We start from the raw sequence: 20,957 nt of genomic DNA on the forward strand, positions 1-20,957 counted from the left end.
TTTAATTCATTAAATACTTCAACCATCTCTTCTGCCCATCAAAGCCCTTCTTGCTTTTTCTGTGCTTCTTTTAACCCTTGCATCAGGGGTCTGGTATGCATAGTATAATCAAAAGCCCATGATCGGCAATAATTGCACAATCACAGGAACTGTTGCATTTCTCTCAATGTTGTTGGGCGGTGCCTCTTGTGAATATCTTCTGCTTGTTCTGCTCATTCTGGTGTCACTTTACTTCCTCCTGCTGATATTGTCTGTCCCATATAAATTACTAATTTCTGACAATAATGTTTCCTTGTCAACCTTGTATCCTTTTTCTGCCAATAACATTAGGAGCATCACTGAATCTTCCTTACATGGTTTTGCACAACAACATATCATCAACATATTTGATCACTGTGCTCTGTGGTTGTATGTTTGCCAAATCCATATGTAACACTCTGTTAAACACACTAGGGTGTTCATAGTACCCCTGTGGTAATCCTGTCTGTGGAATTGTTTCCCTCTATAGGTAATCAATCTAAGGTATTGTGAGTCTGGATGCAATGGAATGGAAAAGAAGATGCTTTTCAAACCAATTAATGTAAAGGCCATGGTGCTCGTGGCTATGTTACACATAATTGTGACTCTATTACAAACAATTGTAAACTCTCTCACCAAAACATTATTCAAGGGGGTAAATCTGGTATGAATGCTTTTTTCACTGGGTACACAGCCATGTTACATGGGGATTCTTCGGTACTAGTATGTCTTGCTGTAACAGCAAAGCTATTATCTTGTATATTCCTTTGTCCGACTCTCTAGACATGGGACATTGCTTTGCTCAGGGTAACATTGCTCCCTTCATCAATGTAATTCTAACTGCCCCTATGCTTTTAAGGCAACATGCATCATGGGGATTACTGGTCCATAATTCTTTGGGCACTTTCATTAAATCTTTGTGACAATATGGTGATACTTTTTTAGTTAATACCATTCTCTGCGGGACCTCTCTGGACTCTATTTTTAATTGGCATGGGATGCTTCTCTGCTTGTGGTGCATCATAAGAATAGTGTCTACTGCTGTGGAGGGTACGTGGGTGTAAAATGTGCTGCCCTTCCTCTGTGACCACCATGAAGCGCCAATCCATATGGTACCATTCCTCTGCTTCTGAATCCTCTTGCATAATGTCCTATCATTCCACATGTCCAACTTTGTACTCTAAAATTCCCATGGCCACCAAATGTAGATCTACCACCATAAAATCCTCCTCCATATGCTTGTCCAAATCCTCCTCCTGTTCCTGTTTGTGAGTTCCATCTCCCTCTGTTATAATACATCTGGTCTCCTCTTACTCCATTAAATCCCATTGGTCCTCCCTGCTAGTAATTTGGCTGCATTTGTAATCACTGCTCCCTCTACTGCTTGTCTTGCACCCATTTCTCTTCATCTCTCACTCTGTCTTCTACTTTTATCCTTTCCTTATCCTGTTTCAGCCTAAATAAATGTACAATATTCAATTGTATTTTGGGCCATGTTTTCATCTCGAACCTTACTACTGTTTCACAACTGAGTGTGCAAGCTGTCAGGTAGACCTTTGATGTGATAGAATATAGGGACATTTTTGTCCTATCGCTCTCTCATTGCTAAGTGCAACTTCACTATTATTTCCATAATATACTGCGCAGGGTCCTCATTTGGTTTGATTTTCCCCTCCATTTATTAAATGGCAATCCAGCATGCTCATTAGTGTTCGCTGTCACCCCTGTGCATCCTGCCCTTCTCCACATGTCATCTGCCTGGTCTCCAACTATCGAAGCAAATAAACACTTCATGTCTCCCACGGCTAAAGGTATTCCTGCTGTTTCATTTTTTAGTTCATGAATCCACTTGCCTGCCCCTGCTGTAAGGGATGGTGACTTAGCAATTAAATTGTTCTTCTCTGCCTGAGGCCACGGATGTATTTTGCCAATCCTGTCCCCTTCTGTACAGGGGAAGCTGTGTACTCCGCTTCCTGCTCGTAGGTACAATCTTTACTTTTTTCCCTATTGCCACGGCCATACAGCCTGGCAGGCGTCAAAGCCTATCTCTGTATAATGATTCTCTTTTATATTTACTGGGTTCACTGGAAACAGGGACCCTGGTAGCCCTTCCTCTTCCACTTGCTGGTCATCACCATGGAAATGGTCAATTTCTTATCCATTATCCTCCCATTCCTCTACCTCATACCCCATGTACTGAATCATAAGCAGTACTGCAAGGTTGTCCCGCACTTGGGGCAATCTCTCTTCCTCTTATTCGTTCATTCTCAGCAGGCTTGGTCATTCCCCCCTCTGGCTCTGTGCATTCACCTCTCCTGGCTACCTCAATTGGGGCTCCTCGGCAGCTCTGCTGTCAATCTTATGCAGTTGTTCCTATTCCTTGGCCCTCTCTTCTTGTTTGTCTCTCTCTCTCTCTAGTTCCTGCCTTGCTTCTCGCACCTGCTCTTCCAAATGCTGCTGCACATCATTTTCTACCTGCAATGCAAGAGAGTTTTGTGTGTCCGCTTTTATCTGTTCTGTCCTCCTGTCACTGTCTTCTTCGAGGGGTATAAAACAGGGATTGGTATATCCCTCAGCTGGCTTTAACAGGAACTGTCTGGGAATGGTTGACGCTGGGATGCATTGCAGAGGAGGAGGAGCAGTTGGTGGTATGTGTATTGCATCACACTTCATGCTGCTACAATCAGACTTGCTTCCCTACTCTTCCACAAACATCTTCCACAGTTCGAGAATACTTAAGCTGTTTTTTAAATTGTTTCTGTTATACTTTGCGGCAAATTGTATTCACATTTGCTGTAATACTTCTTTCATGTCTGTTCCCTCTCTGGGCCATGGCCTAAACATTTTACCTGACATTTCCTGTACCCATTCGGTGTGGTACTTAACCATTTTCTCCTGATGTTGGGGGAGTGAATTGCATCTGTGTGCCAGCAGGGTGTCCATCATACTCAATAATATACTCTGCTTGCTAATTGTATAAGTCAATGCTCCATCAGTAGCATTCATCACCTTATTCCCTTTTTCCGTTTATGAAATCACCCTCCCACATTTTCTTATATATACAAAATAAATTAAACAACATTCAAATTCAACTCACACCCTTTCACTAACATCAATAAATCACTACAAACCTCAATTTTCCACAACACAATATACCCTACCGTACCAAAATACAACAATCAATAACTATACTAAAACTACAACTGCTATATAACCAGGTCCTGCCCTCACATACAGGACCAGCATACGCTACACAGCATGCCCTTGCCCCCCACAGAATATCCTCTTTTCCTTTATTATACTAAAGCTGCACAATACCAAAATGCCGGCCTGTCATAATACAATAGGGGGATCCTCTTCTTCAAAATCTCCTTATCATTTCTACTTCTACAATCACGTGGTCTCTCTGGGTCACATCAACTGGATATTATTCCCTAGTTCACCAGGAAAATCTCTTGTTTCTCTTCTTCTTGGACTCACCACTTAAACAAACAAATATTCATACATATATACACAGTTATCATTCTTCATGCATGGGGATACTCAAACTCTGAGATCTCCAAAATCCTCCGATGTCGATCCTCTTTCAACTGACTGCAGTTCCCACACCCAGCATTGCACCTGTGTCTGGTCCTGAGTCTCTTGATGCGAGGGAGCTGCTGAACCCCACAGACCCACAAAGATGTGTGGTCAAGAACTGACTAGTATGAGGGAGGACGCCCACTGCCCCAAGTGCCGTAGGGAGTCTGGCAATTTTTACCATATGCTCTGGGAATGTGTTGTTATTCATAAATTCTGGAGGGAATGCATGCACAAAATCAACAAGGTCTCGGATACGCCGGCCCCGTTGGAACCCAAGGCTGCACTGCTGGGCATCCAGGGGGAAACGAATCACACAAAGGGAGAAAAAACTTTTGTGGCCATAGCGCTAGGCCTCACTAAAAGACTGGTGGCCACCACATGGGGGGTGCCCGACGGGCCCACCATTAACAGATGGACCAATGAGATGGACAGGTGTGCGGACATGGAAAAACGCATATACGCCGCCAGGGGCTGCCCTGGCAAATTCCTGAAAGTATGGGGCAAATGGTCTGGCATTATATGACTAAGAGGGTCTTAACACCAACCCCAACACTACTGAATGGCCCCCTAACCCCACTCCCCGGCGGAACCACCCTCCAGTCAGCCCACCTCCCAACGGCGAACTGGCTCATGCCCATCCACTATATGGTGAACTGACCCACTCACCACTGTCTAATATAGGCACGATGTCCAGCTGGCTCCCCAACTGGCCTACCACCTGTCTGAATGTGTCAATCCCATATTTGGTTGTTTGTTGGACAGCGGGTATGCCTGCCTTGTTGTTGTAAACTAATAACAATAATTTATCAAAAAAAGAACTGACTAGTAACAGCTGAAACACCTCTGAGGTAAAGGGGAAGTGAATAAAATAAAAAAAGACAGACCTCCTTCTTCAATGTTTATAGGAATCCATATGGGACAAAAGACAAAGAGTCACTGGTTATTTCTTCCATTATGCATTTTCTCCAACCACACCCAAGGAACTGTTTTTACCTGTGATCTTCCCAGCAAAACTTGGAGGAATTGCAAAGTCTTGAAATAACCCTTCGAATTAGTTATTTTGGATTATTTCCTTGTTCCTTTTAGGTCTCTTGCTGGTTATGCACACAGTCACTGAAACTATGTAGATATGGGTTAAACTGAACTTCACTTAACCTAAAATGAATTCCTATTTAAATTAACTCAGCTGAGCACCTTTATTGCAGTTCAACTTATTTTTAACCTTTCTGTATTGACTGCTATTTTACCTTTTTTACAGAGTTCATGTCCTTTCAAATCCCTAGGTTTGAAACTTCCTTTAATCTTTTAACGTCTCTAAGTTTCAGCTTTCTTTTTCTTTGTGGAAAACGAAAAGAAAACAAACAGCTCCTCTGCATTCGCTGAGCCTGCGCATAAGCACTAGGCAGGTGTCCGGGAAGACACTGATCTCCGTCAGGCAATTCAATTCACTATTCCATTACCGACATTCGCTTGCTCCTTTGTCTGACGCTGCCTGCACACGCAGAACTAATATCTGAGAGGACGCTAATCTCTTAGCCCGCACGCTCTTCCCTGCTCATTGCTGCCTGTACATGCACACATACATTTTGTCACAACCAAAATAAATGCGCACTTTAGTTTGTTCAGAACGAAGACATAGTCACTGCCACTCCGCTCATGTGCAAACATTCCTGTTTGAAATGCTGTCTCCCAGGATTATTGAACGCACATGAAGGCAATGGACTCTTCGCCTCAACTCTCCATTAATTACAGAAGTCCTCAGTAGAGCGTGCAGTGCTTATCGCTAAACCTTGGCTAAACCTTTAACTTCAGAAACACTTTTTTTCAAACTGATAAAGTTCACTTAAAACTTCTCCAAGAGGCAAAATAAAATGTAAGTTTTCTCTGGTGAATGTCAATTGAACAACATGCTTGTAAAGCTGCGCTCCCACCGTCATAGTGGATACTATGTCCCCTGTAGAAATCAGCTCCCAGGGTAATTATTCTTCTCCAAACCTCCTGTGTTACATGAACCTGGACCTAAGATAGGGGCTAAAGCAAAACAGGACCTTCCTGTTAGATGTGGACAGTGAAAAGCAGTTTAGAATGTTTGCCTGCTCACAATGAACCTGAACTCCACCAATCAGCTTCCAGCTGAACTTCCTCCATGATGGTTTGGTAGGCTCTGCTCCTACAAAGAATCAAGTTACGGCCCAAACCAAGCAATGTAAAAACATTCTACAATTAATTAAATGAAACTAAAGGTATATGTGCATAAATGTAAATAAGTCTGCCCATGAAGTAGTAATGTATTGTGACCAATACTGACAGAACCTGACAACCTACAATATTGGCCAGCACTCTAATAGAACTGGATGCCCGCAACCTCCTCATTTTGCACACATATTCCAGTCTTGATGGGCCAACAACACTGCCTAACGGGTGCAGCTAGGAGCCTTCATCCTCCTGAAGACGCTGAAGAGCTTGCTGGGGCGTTGAAGTGCAAACACTCTTCCAATACTCCGCACCAACCAAATTAACGGAGCAAACCAAACCATGGTGCACAAAGAAATCAGCTTTATTGATACATTCAGCTGGTAGACGGTCCACAGACATTCCCAATTAATTCCTGGTAGCCCAAGGATTATATTACATCGTTGTATTCATAAAAAACACAGTATTTACAACTAGCATTGGTTATTAAAATAAGTCACTTATAGTGTTCTTTGCATTGCTTCTTCTAATTGGACAATCATCATCTTTGAACATGCCCAGGGGCGCTCCCATTATGCAAGACATTAAGCCTTGGACATAATCGGACCGTGATCTAATTGATTGGGACCACAATATACTTGCATAGTTACAATACTGGTGCCAGTTACTGGTGTGGCTTTGGGTGTTAAATTTATCCACAACAGTCCAATTCACTTTGGTGGGAAAGGAGTGATGGAAATGTTGCCTTGGCCAAAGAACCATCACTCTCATTCCCATCTCATATTTCCACACCAGACCCCAATCTTCGAAACAGTTTGCTCAACCTTGGACAGCGTCTCCTGTAGTCCCTTCTAATACATACTGCTGCTTGCAGGTGTTTGATCTAATTGGTATGTGGTGTGCATAGCGTATTCACTATAGTGTGAGGCCAGTGTACGAGACATTTCACTTTCAATATATTCAATCTGTTAATGTGTTCCTGGTGCATGCATTGAACTGCCTTCACTATTGGAGGCGCTGCAGATAAATCTTGCTAATGTGTTTTTAGCAACTTTACTGTGTGTTCCTTGCGATCAAAATGTGTGTATTTATGTTTGCTAGCAACAAAACTAACTTAATTGTTGCTTATGTAAAGCTGGAACCATGAGAAAGACCTATTTGTGCAGTTTCCGCTATACTCACTTTCTCTCAGCCTTGGCACTTTCAGCCGCCTGGACACCATCTTGAACCAACAAAAATCCCTATTAAGCTATACAAACTTGAAATGCTGTGCTTTTAACCAGGTGCTCTACAGGCCCTTGCAATGGGAAAAAATTGAGCTTCTCTTGCAATTTATAATGCTGCTTTATATATGTATATACACTACCGAATTGTGCATACCACAATTTGCTACATTCCTTCTCTGTGTATTCAGCAATTGAACCCTCCCTATATGGTGGCAAACTAGATCCCTGCAGTTTGGCAAAACTAACTCTACTCTATCCTACTTCTGTTACATTCTACCTGGCGGTGGCATAAGCAAATTATCATGTTATACTAGTTTTTGTATGCCATATGTTCACTGTTGTTTGGGAACAGTTGGGAGTGTGGCCTTGTGCATCACTGGTCTTATCTGCAAAATCACTGTTTCCGGCTACCTTTGTTCTTGGCGACCATGAGGAAGGCTAAAGCTACGATTCTAAACTTCTGGGCTCTTTGCAACTGGTTTTATGCCACTATCGGAGTATTGACTATCCATTTACATTCACATTTGAGGGTAGTCTGGGTAGAAAGCTCCAACACAATACTTTTATACACGATATTACCGCCAGGGCTATTAGCCCTACCGCCAAACCCCCTGGTGCTATTAGGTTTAGCAGAACGGTAAATCCCAATTCCCCATTGGGCCCATTCATGAATTTCCCATTCCCCTTTGGGACCAATGGGGAATGTTCAGCACTATTACCGTTAATAACACCGAAAATCAGCACAATTGCTGCAGATTTGCCCCCAGCTCAGAGCTGGGGGTAAATCTGCCAAGCCTGTGATTTGGTGGACCCTTAAATGTGGCGGTAATAGCGTTACTGCCGCATTTAAGGGTTACAGCCAAACTCGTGATGAGGCCACAGTATGTTCATCAGTATAACACTGTAGGGCACCAAAGTATGTGAAGAAAAGATAAAGTACATAATAAACCAATGTGAGAAGTAATATATAAAAAGGTGTTAACACCACAATGCACAGCTTTATAATTATAAGGCCCTTCTCTTTAAACGTCCTTCCCTAACTAGTAGACATGGGGTCTAGTGTAAAGTCAAGATTCCATGAAACCCTTTACAAGAGAGTAGAAGTATTTTAGACTAGTTTGAACAAGTGTTGGCACTGCCAACTGGCAGTTAGTATTTTAGAGGTGAAGAAGAATAGAAGTAAAGTTGTTAGAGGACTGTACCCCAATCCCATGACCGTACAGGAAGCCCAGGGAAGGACACTTGACCAGAACTGGTCAGACTGGCAAGGGAGAGGTAGGGCAAGGATTTAATGCTGTTAAACCGTATGGAAGCAAGGGATGTAGAAACAGCAAAAAGCTGGGTGGTTCCACAGATCTCTATCAAGACAAAGCAGCGAAAATTAAATGATTTCCTAACTCATACCATGCAACGTTCAAACAGGTGGTCACCCTAGGACTGATGGTGCCTCCAAGCAGATCCAGCAACTTAGGAGGGTTCACCATAGTAAGCTGGTCTTCCAAAGTCCACCGCTAGGGTTGATTTTGGAAAGCCATCGTAACTGGTAGCAAAAAGTACAATCCGCTACCACATCAGGCAAAAGATGGGTTTTCTACCAAACAGAGATTTCACCTTGAATTCTGAACAACACGTGAGTAGGAATAGCCCAACTATGCAGTGCATTTTGTATTTACAAAATGTGGTACACGCATATCACACAAGCTTGTTTACCTGCCCAGGTCCACCACTCCCCACTGCCACATCCCACCCTCATAGAGAGGAATTGGCTCCCAGGAGGGTCACAGGGCTTAGCTACCACACTTAGGGCAATCCTTGCCCAGGCAGTCATGGAAGGGAAAAGGCAAAGGTGCCGTCCTGTGGGCACTCACCATCCCTGTTTGCATTTTTGCACCATGCGCCCCAGCCATGCCAATCATTGCCCTCACAGTCTGCAGCTACAACCAGGTAGGAGACTATACAATTGCTGTACTGCTGTATTTTGAATCTCGCTGTTGTATGGTTGCACCACAGTGCTTTTCTTACCACAGCGCTTCCAAACTGTATGGGGCTACTGCTTTTCCACAGCCATAATTGCTCTTCACCCCTATGGTCCAGGGTGTGGGTTTCTAAACTCTATTTTGCTACTTTTGTCCACTGACATGTTTGCTCCTCTTCCTTTATGGTGTGGGTTTCCAAACTGCATCTAGCTATCGTTTTCCACTACCATACTTGCTCCTCTTCCCTTAAGGTCCATGTTGTGGGGTTCTAAACTGTATGTTGCTTCTTTTTCCTCAGCCATACTTGCTCTTGTTCCCTTAGCATCCAGGGTTTGTGTTTCTAAATGTTATTTTGCTACTGTTTTGCTGCAATACTTGCTTTTCTTCCCTTACGGTCCACAGTCAGGGTTTTCAAACTGTATTTTGCGATTATTTTCCACGGCTATACCTGCTTTTCTTCACTTAGTGCCCAGGTTGTTAGTTTCTAAACAGTACTTCGGTATTATTTTCCATTGCCATACTTGCTTTTCTTCCCAAGGTTTCAGGGTGTGCGTTTCCAAACTGTTTTCGCTACTGTTTTCCACTGCCATACTTGCTTTTCTCCACTTAGGGTTCATAGTGTGGGTTTATACTACTATCCTACCAGGTCTCAGTATCTCTTGAATGGAACGTCAAGCACGCCATTACAGTGAATAATAACCGCATCATGCTCGGGCATGACCCACTCACTTACACAACTCTCAATAAACACTACTCGATTACACTCACCCAAAACACACATAGCTGCATCCAATAGAATACAGCTGAGACCCATGCAAAATGTGGACCAGATGTTCCCATAATTTGAACCGTCTGACTTTCACACTTCCTTCACAATTTGTCACGGCACCCATTCTCTCACCTGATAACTATGGGTTGCTGAAAGGGACATAGCCACTCCCTTCCCACCTTCGTGCTGGGTAAAAATGCACACATGTATTTTAGAAACCCTCTCTTCACCTCTAACATCGTTGACTACTGTCTTCCAAAGAGGGTTTAAGCCACAGCGTTTTGAGGACATACCAATGGCAGAAGGTGCTATACAAGTGGCATATAATATAACATAACATATAAGAGCACAACAAATTATATTACAGTTCCAGTAGTGATAAAATATTCTTGTTACTAGTGAGCAATGATCTCCACAGTATACTATAATGAGGGCATTATTTACAGGCTTTTATGCAAATAGTACAGGGTGTTTTATTATGATGCTAATCCATTAAGCCGCCTCCTCAGAATCTCATTAGTTTTTCATTGGTAGAAACCAACTTCAGCACTTACTAATTGGGTTAAACTGTAGCCTGCTCGTTGCTCATCAACCTTTAAAACATGAGCAGTGTTTGGCTTTGCGATCTTACTCACCCAAAACCTAATTAATGATAGGTTTGCATTATCTGAAAATGAATAGAACACTGGGCACCATAGGGAGGAGCACAATGGGCCTCATTATGAGCATGGAGGTATTGAAAAAAGGAAGGCGGAATGATATTACCGGCATCGATAACAGGTCTGGGCCATTACGAGCCGACAACCCGGCAATACCACCACCGTCTGTACCCTGCCCCTTCTTCCGGGCATGCGCGCGTACATGCGCCCCTTCGCGGTGGAAATACCGGGATGCCGCTAACAGGAGGACATCACAAGTTACGTGGGCATGCATTTACCAGAATCCCGAAGGTGGTAAATAGGGCCTGCATGATGGCGGCAATACAAGCATCGCGGACCACCCGTAAATAGCACTCTGTAGTGTAGCCAACTGCCACAGGTACACACAATCACCACAGGTGAAGTCAATGGAGCCTGTCCCAGTACAAAAGGAGCACACCCACACAAGGCACCCCTTCCTACACCAAAATAATCCCACTAGCTGTTGCAATCCTGGGGCTGCAGGACATGCCTGTACTGCTACACCAGCAACAACAACTACAACAACAGGCAGCACAGAGGAGACGCAGGAGGAGAAGGAGGGTGAGACAGGCCCAGCAAGTCCCACCAGTGCAGCCAGTGGTACCACATAGGCAGCCACCAATCTCTCGCATCAGAGCCAGTCCATTCAACCTAACCCCTGAGCAGATCCACACTCTGTACCGGTTGGACCGGGACACCATCACCAACATAGTGGACATGATACACAACAACATCGTCAGCCTGATAGAAATGCGCACTGCCATCCCCCCTCTACTGAAGGTAGTGTCTGTGCTCTGCTTCCTGGCCACAAGCACCTACCAGCACACAGTGGGTCAGCAGCATGGCATATCACAACCTCTCTTTTCACGCATGCTGACCAAAGTGCTGGATGCCCTCCTGAAGCACGCAAGCATCCACATATCCCTACCACGGACTGCCCAGGCGCTTGCTGACACTAAAGTGGGGTTCCACACACTGACAGGCATGCCCAATTGTGTCAGTGCCCTCGACTGCACCCATGTAGAATTGGTGGTCCCTCATGCCATAGAGGTGGTGTACTGCAATCGTAAGCAATACCACTCCATCAATGTGCAGATGGTATGTGACTCCAGCAAGATCATCACACATTGTTGTGCCCCATATCCCGGATCCACACATGATGCCATGGTGCTGTGTAACTCCTCGCTACCCCGCTACATGGAGCGACATGCTGGACAACGTGCCTGGCTGCTTGGTAAATTGCCTGACAGGCCAATGGCAGTGCATTGGGGGGGCCAGATGGGGGGAATACATAATCCACCTGGGTGAGAATGGGGGGGGGCATAATAATCCTGGGTGAGAATGGGAGTGGGATGCATAATCCACCTGGGTGAAAATGAGGGGGGATGCATAATCCACCTTGGTGAGATTGTGCAGTGAGTGGACAATGCACATACAGCTAAACACTGTTGCCCTGAACATCCCAACCTGAACATGACACATCAATGCTCACTGTGCTCAGAGAGGCGCAGCTTCACCTCACTGATAAGGCCCAACAAGGCTGAAACACATGCATTCGGTTGCTGTTGGTACTCTTGTTCAGAGAGGAATTGCCATAGCATTTCAGTGCTGGACTGCCCATGTGGGCGGGACAAAGACTGATATGCAAATGGATATTTCCCATCTGTGAAAGGTACAGTGAGCAAAAAGCGTGTGCTGCAAACTCTCATCCCAGAACTGGTTATCATGCCATGTTCCTTCTGGAGAGGAGCGCCTGCTACCTTCTTTTGAAATATTTGTAAGGAACTTGGGGTTGGTCACCCTGAGGTACCTGTGGGCAACCAGACGTGGACTCCCTGCTCACTGTGCTCAGAGAGGCGCAGCCTCACCTCACTGATGAGGCCAACAAGGCTGAAACACATGTATGGGGTTGCTGTTGGTACTCTTGTTCAGAGAGGAATTGCCATAGCATTTCGGTGCTGGACTGCCCATGTGGGCGGGACAAAGACTGATATGCAAATGGGTATTTCCCATCTGTGAAAGGTACAGTGAGCAAAAAGTGTGTGCTGCAAACTCTCATCTCAGAACTGGTTATCATGCCATGTTCCTTCTGGAGAGGAGCGCCTGCTACCTTTATTTGCAATGCCACACATAAAACCAATGCTGCGCAGCAATGACAATATGCCAGACGCACAAGCAGGCCACCATGGGAATGTCAAGCGATGGATCACAAAACATGATTACACCTGTGACAATGCCGCTAGTGGCAATACATACAGAGTGCCAGACATCGCCAATATGGGTGGCAGGACATGGTTCCGCATCAACACTACATCTGCATCAGCATGCAAGTGAACACCCTGCATCATCTGGACAACGCTATCCACACCAGCAGACTATAGTACAGTACACATTGCATCAAATGAGCCTGTGTGCAAACATCCAGGGACATGGTCGTGTCAACACCAAATAGCTGCAGCCATGGCAGTGATTTCAAATGGTGTCAGGTCAGATATTGACTAACACATACCTCATTGTGCTCCCATGCAGGTGATGGGGGCTATCCCTTGAAGCCGTGGCTACTTATCCCTGTACGGAATCCGCAGAACAGGAATGAAGAGGAGTACAATCGGGTTCATACCCGTACCGGTGTTGTGATTGAGCATATCTTTGGCCTGTTGAAGGCACAGTTCTGCTGCCTCAGCAGGTCTGGTGGACCACTCCTTTACGGGCCTGAGAAGGTGGGAAAGATCACCATGGTCTGTGTCATGCTGCACAACATGTGCATCCGGAGAAGCGTACCACTGCCACCTGACATTGACCTACATGCACCGGGTGAGGATGATGAGGATGATGATGGAGGAGGACCAGCACCACTGGCAGTTTGCGATGCACAAGATGGCCGTGAAGTGCGCCAATCAGTCATTGACAATTTATTCTGAACCACAGGGATGCAGATGGTTCTGTGTTAGTACTACACTGGGCACTGGCATGTTGCCGACATGGACACAGGGTGTGTGGGGAGTTGGGCACTGTGCGCTGTCATGAATTGATTAAACACACATGAAATGAACGATGTCCAGTCATGATATGATTTTTGACACACCAGGTGTATTGAAATGTTAACAATATTGTGCTTCATCCCTCCACCTCACACACGCCCCCCTCCCCCCACCTCCCAAAACCCCAAACACCCCATACCCCCTAACACCCCAAACCCATACCCCCAACACCTAATACCGCCCCAACACCCCCCACACAACCCCAACACCCCCAAACACCACCAACACCACCTCCCCCCTCACTCATTGTCATCCCACACACGATGTGCCATTCGTGAGTGTAGCAAGATGGCAGTTAGCACATGCAGGGTGGTCCAGCTATTTCCGGCCTCTCTTCGGGTCTGGGAGCAGCATGTCCATGTGGCGTGCGCTGCGCCTGGTCATGCGCACAGGACTTGAGGGAGTTGAGCTGGCAGGTGTGGTGGATGGGGTGGAGGTGGATGGCTGTGCGACCGCCGGTGCACGAGGTTGCTGCTGCATATGCTCTAGAATCCTGCCAGGGACCTGTGTAACCGCAACTAAACTGTCTCTGATGACAATGGTGTTTGAGTTCATGGCCATTATAGAAGCCGCATTTGCCTCCCGTATCTCATGCCGGTCTGTTCTCCCTCCGCCATATATTCACTCATACTGTCCTGGCGGGCCTCTACCCTCGCCAGACGGGCCTCCATGTTGGTAGGGGGCTGTGGAGGTGGACGGTGCAGTGGCAGGGTGGTCCATTGCAGGACTGCCCTCTGATGTGGTAGACAGATGCGGACTCCCCAGTACAACGTCATGTTCCTGCATGGGGCTTGCTGGTGTGCCCTGTGTGGAGTGCAGGGGGGTGGCCTGGGGGCTCGGTGTATGGGGAAATACTACATGGATGTTTTCCAAGTCTACGAATTCCTCAGCTTGGCCCTCCACGTCGCTGAGGTGGGCAATGGCTGCTACCTCCCCTATGGAACTTGTGGCAACTGACTGCATTCCATCGCCCTCTGCCTCTGCAGGAGTTGACGACTCCATTGGGGCTGTGTCATCGGCTGGTGTTGTCTCCTTCTGTGTTGGAGTGGCCTGTACTGCTGGCCTGTGTTGCACTCTGGGCGTTGGTGTTGCCCTGGAGGTGGAAGGTGCAGTGCCTTCTTGTCTGGCCCTGGATCCCCTTGAGGATGTACTGGCCTTTGGGGCAGACTCCTGGCCTTCACTTTCTGCATCTGTGCCTGTAGGGAACAAGAGATGTAGGGCATCAGTGATGGTGGTACGTGCAAGATGCATGATTTGGTGCTGTTTCGTATTTCACATTTCATGCATTGCTTTCTTGTAGATGTGACGCTCAGGGTACTTGCAATGTGGGGGGGCCATATTGGTATACGGCATGGACTCTCCTTTCTGGACTGATGTGTACTAGGTGGCATACTGTTGTATTGTGGTTTGCGTGATGTGTGACATGTGATTGATCCCTGTGTGTTGGGTGTCTGTTGGTAATGGGATTGGCATGCAGCATGCATTTCATTGTGCCTGGGTTTGGGCCACCATCTGGACATGGATCTGATCATGTGTGTATGATGGGCCATACATTGGCCTGGTTCACTTTGACATCTGTTGTGCTACACCATGCTTTGGTTCTCTGGGGTTTGTGGGGACACTCACCTCCATCTCCTGATGTCAGCACTCCCGTTTCCATTTCTCCAAAGCCCTCGATCGATTCCATGTTGATCATGGTGCTGCACATCTCCTCCAATCTCATCAATTTGGTGAGTGAGTGGTCCCTGCCACCTGTGGCCATGGCCTCCCTGTGGTTGGCTGCAAGTATGTTGCGCACCCGGAGAAGTAGATCATCCCACCTTTTTTTGCAGTCATTCACCATGCGGGTGGTGTTGCCAACCACAGTCACCTTCCGTGCCACCTCCTCCCATATTTGCTTTTTGCGCATTTGTGCTTCGCGTTTGAGGTTATTGGCAAACACCTCATCTGCATGGCCTGCCAGCATGTTCACGAGCATATTAAGCTCCTTGTCGGAGAAGTGCTTCTTGCGCATGCGGGGGGTCGATTTACGGGTAGCCTTGGACATGATCGGTTGATTGGGCCTGCTCTCCACTCTGTACCTGTGCTGTGTTATGAGGATTGCAATGGATTTCGTTTTTTAAGATGGCCGCCGGCACATTTCCCGTTCTGGCGTGATGATGTTACTTCCGGGTCCGGTATTACGAACCCGGTATTTCCATGATGGTATTTATGGGTCTGTTATTAGGGGGTTTGCTCCTGGGCAGAGGCTGTATCAGCGGGTTCCGTGATGCCACCATCGGGGGATTAGGGGGCCTTTAGCGGCATGGCAGTGCAGCCATTACCGGCATGGGGGTTCGCGCGCGCTCACACATGCTCGCGCACTCGTAATCAGCCGCTATTATCGGCGTCAAGGGTGCACGGACGCGCTAATACCACCATGCCGGTAATGACTTTGTTTTTCTTGACATTGTCGTAATGAGGCCCAATGTGTTGTACCTAAGTCATTGGAAAGCAGAAGAAACCACTCCTAGTGTGTCGTCCAATTAGATCAAAAATAAACGGGCAGAAATGGAAAATTTCAGAGATAAACAAAGACTTTTTATATTCATGAGGCAACAGTAGGAAGGAAATGTGACGGGGATGAGTGCTGAGAGCTTGGCCGAGTACCATAAATGTCGAAACGGGATTATTACAGGGATGAAGTGCATTTCCCTTTGCTTTGCCTCGTCAACTAATCCGCTATTTATAATGGAATCATGTTTGCAGATCGGCATGGTACATTACCGGGAATAAATCGACTTTTATGAATGCTGACGCAACCCCAATCAAATTAATACATCAAAAGCTGGCGGATTACTGAGCGCCCCAAGTGAAATTGCCCATGGTGGGACAAGTGAATCACTCGAAGACTCCAGCTTCAAATATGATCTGACAGTTAATAGGGTCAGTAGGGATAACCTCATAATAAAGATCACACAGAGTCTCTATTATTAATGTGCTCTCCCATTGCTGTAAACTAGGAGACTGGGCATAATCACCAAGTTATCTGACCGCAAAATAAAAACCTTCTCGACTTCTTACCCAAGGAAAAATGTGCGTGTTCTGCCACCCTTGAAGAATTCTGCATGTTAAGCCAGTCAAAGCTTCCCAAGGCATACAGATTACGTTACTGACCTCCTCTCAACCAATCAGATTGCAAGGAATGCAGTCAATAACAACTGATATTGACTACATGCCAAGCATTCTGACCACAGAAGCACACCAGGAAACGGAAAGCATTTCTTGTCATACTCTCCTCAACTGGAATGAGCAATAGCGATCCAGAAAATGAATCAGCACTGCAAGCAGAGCAAATGTCAGCTTAATAATTGCTTGCAAGAACATACTTTCACCAGTGCCAAACAAAACCTGCAGGCTGAGCATAAGGAAACATGTCTGCAACATCTTCAATTCTACCGCCTGCAAAACTGCCTCTCTGAGAGGGTCTTTTTTCTCTGACATGCAGCCTCCTATTTTATGCCCTGAAGTGAAAGGTAAAGCAAGGGAAAGTGTTTTCAGTTCACCTGTAGAAAACCCTTCACTTTTACATTGCACCTTTTGCATGCTCATTTAACAAGTTAACAAAAAGCGTGCCATAAAAGCACAACCTTGTTATTAAAATACTACAATGAAAGCAATATTTAAGACAGATTTTGTCTATTTACTTAAGTCACTAGTAACCAACAATGTTTTACTTAAGCATCACACCTCCAAAACATGCATTTCTATTAGCATTTGTGCTAATATCATTGAAGAGCTTTGAAGAGATTATTATTGCTTGGGCTAGGGCCGCTTCCCCAATGTATGGCCCTTGACTTCACCTAGCCTATAAATTAGAGATGGTTCAATATCCCGTGATATTGACCCTCTCTCATTATATAAAGCTGTATTAGCACATCAAGGTATTGATCTCCTTTCAGCCAATCAGAAGGTGAAGAATGCCATCAATAACTACTGATATTAACTTAACTCCAAACACTCTGACATCAGAGGCAAACAGGGAAATAGGAGAAATCATGTGTCTGCATTAAAGACACAGCAATGAAAACGGTAAGTAAGATTTCTTTCAGCAAGACACTCCTTCATACCGGCAACATCAATGTAAGCCACTTTGGGAGCTAAATGTTTCATTTGCATATAGCTAAACCATTTACTTTTATATTAAAGCGAATGCACGTTCATGTTTGAACAGTTCCAGTTCAAATAAGCTTACAATTGAAATGCTTATCTTGTGGAGACTACCTTTTTATTAAATAAAACAAAATAAAATAGCATGTAATGTATTACGACTATTTACTTTGCTTATTATTAAACTAGTGTTTTATTTCCCCATGCCACTCAAACACATGTATTCCATTTGCCACTACGTGCTAATAGCCTTGCAGATCTTCTGTAAGGGTCATTATCATTTAAGATAATGACCCTTCCACAACTGACAGCCCTTTCTTCACCTCAGCTCATAACTTTGGTATGGGTATTTATCCTGTGATAATGACTCCACGCTTGGTCTATAATATGTAGATATTCTCTACTTCTACCTTATTGTGTGATATGGATTCATGGTTATGTTTGGAAATTGGGATGTGTTTAAGTCTCACTACACACATGCATTTTCAAGCATAGTGACATACATTAATACAACCCCAATGCAAAGGGGATTGTCTAGTCTTGTAATGCTGGAGGTGTAATTTGAATTCAAAAGGTTGGTTCAAAGCAGCAAACATGGTGTGTGATCTGAGGAAATCACCATGTCTGCCATTGACACAGTCAGCAAAACCTATTTAATCTATCTATGTTTATAAAAGTGAACATTTGTGGGTTTGTGGCTGGGTTTGTGGCTTGGCAAAGCGGTGTTCCTTATACAATTCTACACCGTTTCACCAATCTACACCAAATTTTGCATAGTTACCTGTTAGGACCCTCCAGACTTTACTTGCTACATAACATTTGGACATCCCACCCCTTTCCCTGGATTTCAGCAGCTTCACACATGAGACGGTTTCCTGTAATCAGCGAAACATCAATATGGTCATTGTAGGACCGGTCCTCAACCTTAGAATGCATGGTTCCTCAGACATTTGCACTGCAATGCACAGCAACAAACTGAACAATGTCCGGGTGAGGCAACACATGGGTATAAAGCACAGTCTGCAGCAGCACACCAACTCTTGCCTCCCCCCAAAGTCTGCTCTGGGTATTTCAGCCAGCCACACAAGCCCATTCTCAGTGCAGTTTACTTCAGAGTGGAAAGCACATCTAGCGACAAGGGAATCAGAACAGCAACCTACAGGATCATTGATTTTCAACAATTGATGAGAGTGTTGTTATGTCTGTCCACAGAACCCGTTCGGAGAACAGGTACTTTTTGCTAGTAACTGCTAAAAGTGACCCAAAAATAGAATGTGAAGCTCATGTGAACTTGGTTCATATTTAGAACATGTGAACATGTACATCTTTTCAGAGTCAGGGTGTATGCGACCCACTGTGCTAACATTTAAAAACCATCCTACGGCATTGTTCAAACTTCTTTAACTCCTTCACAATGTGATATATCTAAATAAATATCAGAGAAAATTCTGAGGCTTTGATTAGCCATGCTACTCTAGTGCCTAGGGGTTACATGTGGTGATATCTAAAATGACACAGGAGTGCGACATAAAAAAGCAAACTGAACTGATTAACTCCTCCATTGATAAAATTAGTGATCATTTATTTAAATATCAAGCGGTAATCCGTCAACCCATATTCTGCAAATTTAACAGAGACTGGCAAGTCTATGCAGTGGGATGATCATTGTACATTCACTAAACAGGATGACATTAGGAAGAACATACAACCATGAGGGTCGAACCAACATTGTCTCGTCAGAAGTGGAGTCCTCCATTCAAGATGAGCCAACCTGAGGTGGCAATCCACTGCGAGCCAAAAGATGGTTTTAATGAAATGAGGATCCACTACACAGAAGAGAAACCTTCCAAATGTTTCCAAATGGATGAGGAAGAAAACCAGGCGCAGGGGGAAGAGACATAGACAAACACATCAGGAAACCCACAACCACATCAGCCAATCAAATGAAGCAGGTGGACACTAGGTCCCAGAAGAAATTATGCATGTGATGGAGAATAAAACATGGTTTATAATGTATCTGGTAGGCAGCTCAATGCTTCTAAAATATCATTTCTCAATAAAGATACTGTTTACTGGAAAATGAATGTTTGATGTGTGCAGTTTCTTTTTGGCAAGACAGGAGTGTTTGCCCCCCCCCCCCAACTTTCATGGCACACCATTTTGTCCCCATTCATTTGGCTGGGGAACCTTTTCTTCAGGTGTCATGTCCCACCCAACATTTTCAGCAAAGTTACTCCACTGGCAGAGGTCCATTTGTCTTGCCAAAAAGAAACTGCACACATCAAACATTCAGTTTCCAGTAAACAGTGTCTTTATTAATTAGAAAAGACAGACAGATAGACGCGTTTCACCCTGGTGGGCTTCCTCGGAATCATTAGACTTGCTTTCACTGTATCCATTTCATGTACGTGCCTTAACCCAGTGCCTCTTCTATTGCAGTATTACAAAAAAGGGTCACGTGGCACTTAGCTGATCCCGCAGGTCTCAAACATATGTATACATAAACATTGTTAAAGCTGGCTGCCATCTTAAGATGTTCATTCTAAACATATTGCACTATTGGCATCTTTGTTATTTCTCATCATTGTAACCCGCAATTAATGCAATGTGCCCTTTTCACATATGATAATCATATTTTGGCTTTAAAATAGCATATTCCAAATGCATATCATGCATGGTTTCAAGTAAGAGTGAAAGGAAAAGGAAGGAAAAAATGTATCAAAACACTTCGCTTATTGGTAAAACTGCTATTCCATCTCTGAAAAATGCGCAGTATTTAAGATCAAATCTGGGATTATTCAAACACAGCCTATTATGGATACGTCATCCTTTAGATTTAATCAATCGCTGTTAATGAGTTGCTTGGTGCAAATATACGCCCTTATATATCATCAGAGAAATATATCACCGTGTGAATACAGAGATGGAAATATTTCCCCTGCAAATCAGTTCACTTCTAATGTCTTATATGTTATATAAAGTGCGTCATGCATTTCTCTGCCAGCACAACAATATACAACATCGAGAAATGCATGCCCCCACTGCATAATGCTCAATGCTACCTATCAGTCAGTTATACCATACTAATGAAAAAGTGCATGGTGCTTGTAAACATATCCATATCACCGTCATCCTTACCCAGCATTTCACTTTACCGCTGATAACTGCTACAGATAAAGTGCAGTGCATTATCATTTTGTCCATAGCCATTATGTCCAAAGATTATGCACAATGTATACTGCTCCTTTGTTCAAAGTCTTACTCTAGTTTACAATCACTCAACAAAGAATTTCTCATATTCCAATTTTGTTCAAGCTCCATAT

General features: G+C 44.7%; 1 protein-coding gene across 1 annotated transcript; it reads right to left on the reverse strand.

The window, feature by feature from the left end:
- Positions 1–2,391: 2,391 nt before the first annotated feature.
- On the reverse strand, positions 2,392–15,532 carry LOC138447938 (myb-related transcription factor, partner of profilin-like). The gene is made up of 3 exons (XM_069604465.1): positions 15,112–15,532; positions 14,344–14,681; positions 2,392–2,493 (listed from the first exon to the last, which is right to left on the reverse strand). The coding sequence occupies exons 1-3, from the start codon at positions 15,530–15,532 to the stop codon at positions 2,392–2,394; spliced, it is 861 nt and encodes a 286-aa protein (XP_069460566.1).
- Positions 15,533–20,957: the final 5,425 nt, after the last annotated feature.

This window comes from Ambystoma mexicanum, chromosome 3q, assembly GCF_040938575.1.
Source record: "Ambystoma mexicanum isolate Mex_15411 chromosome 3q, UKY_AmexF1_1, whole genome shotgun sequence".
Classification (NCBI taxonomy): Eukaryota; Metazoa; Chordata; class Amphibia; order Caudata; family Ambystomatidae; genus Ambystoma; species Ambystoma mexicanum.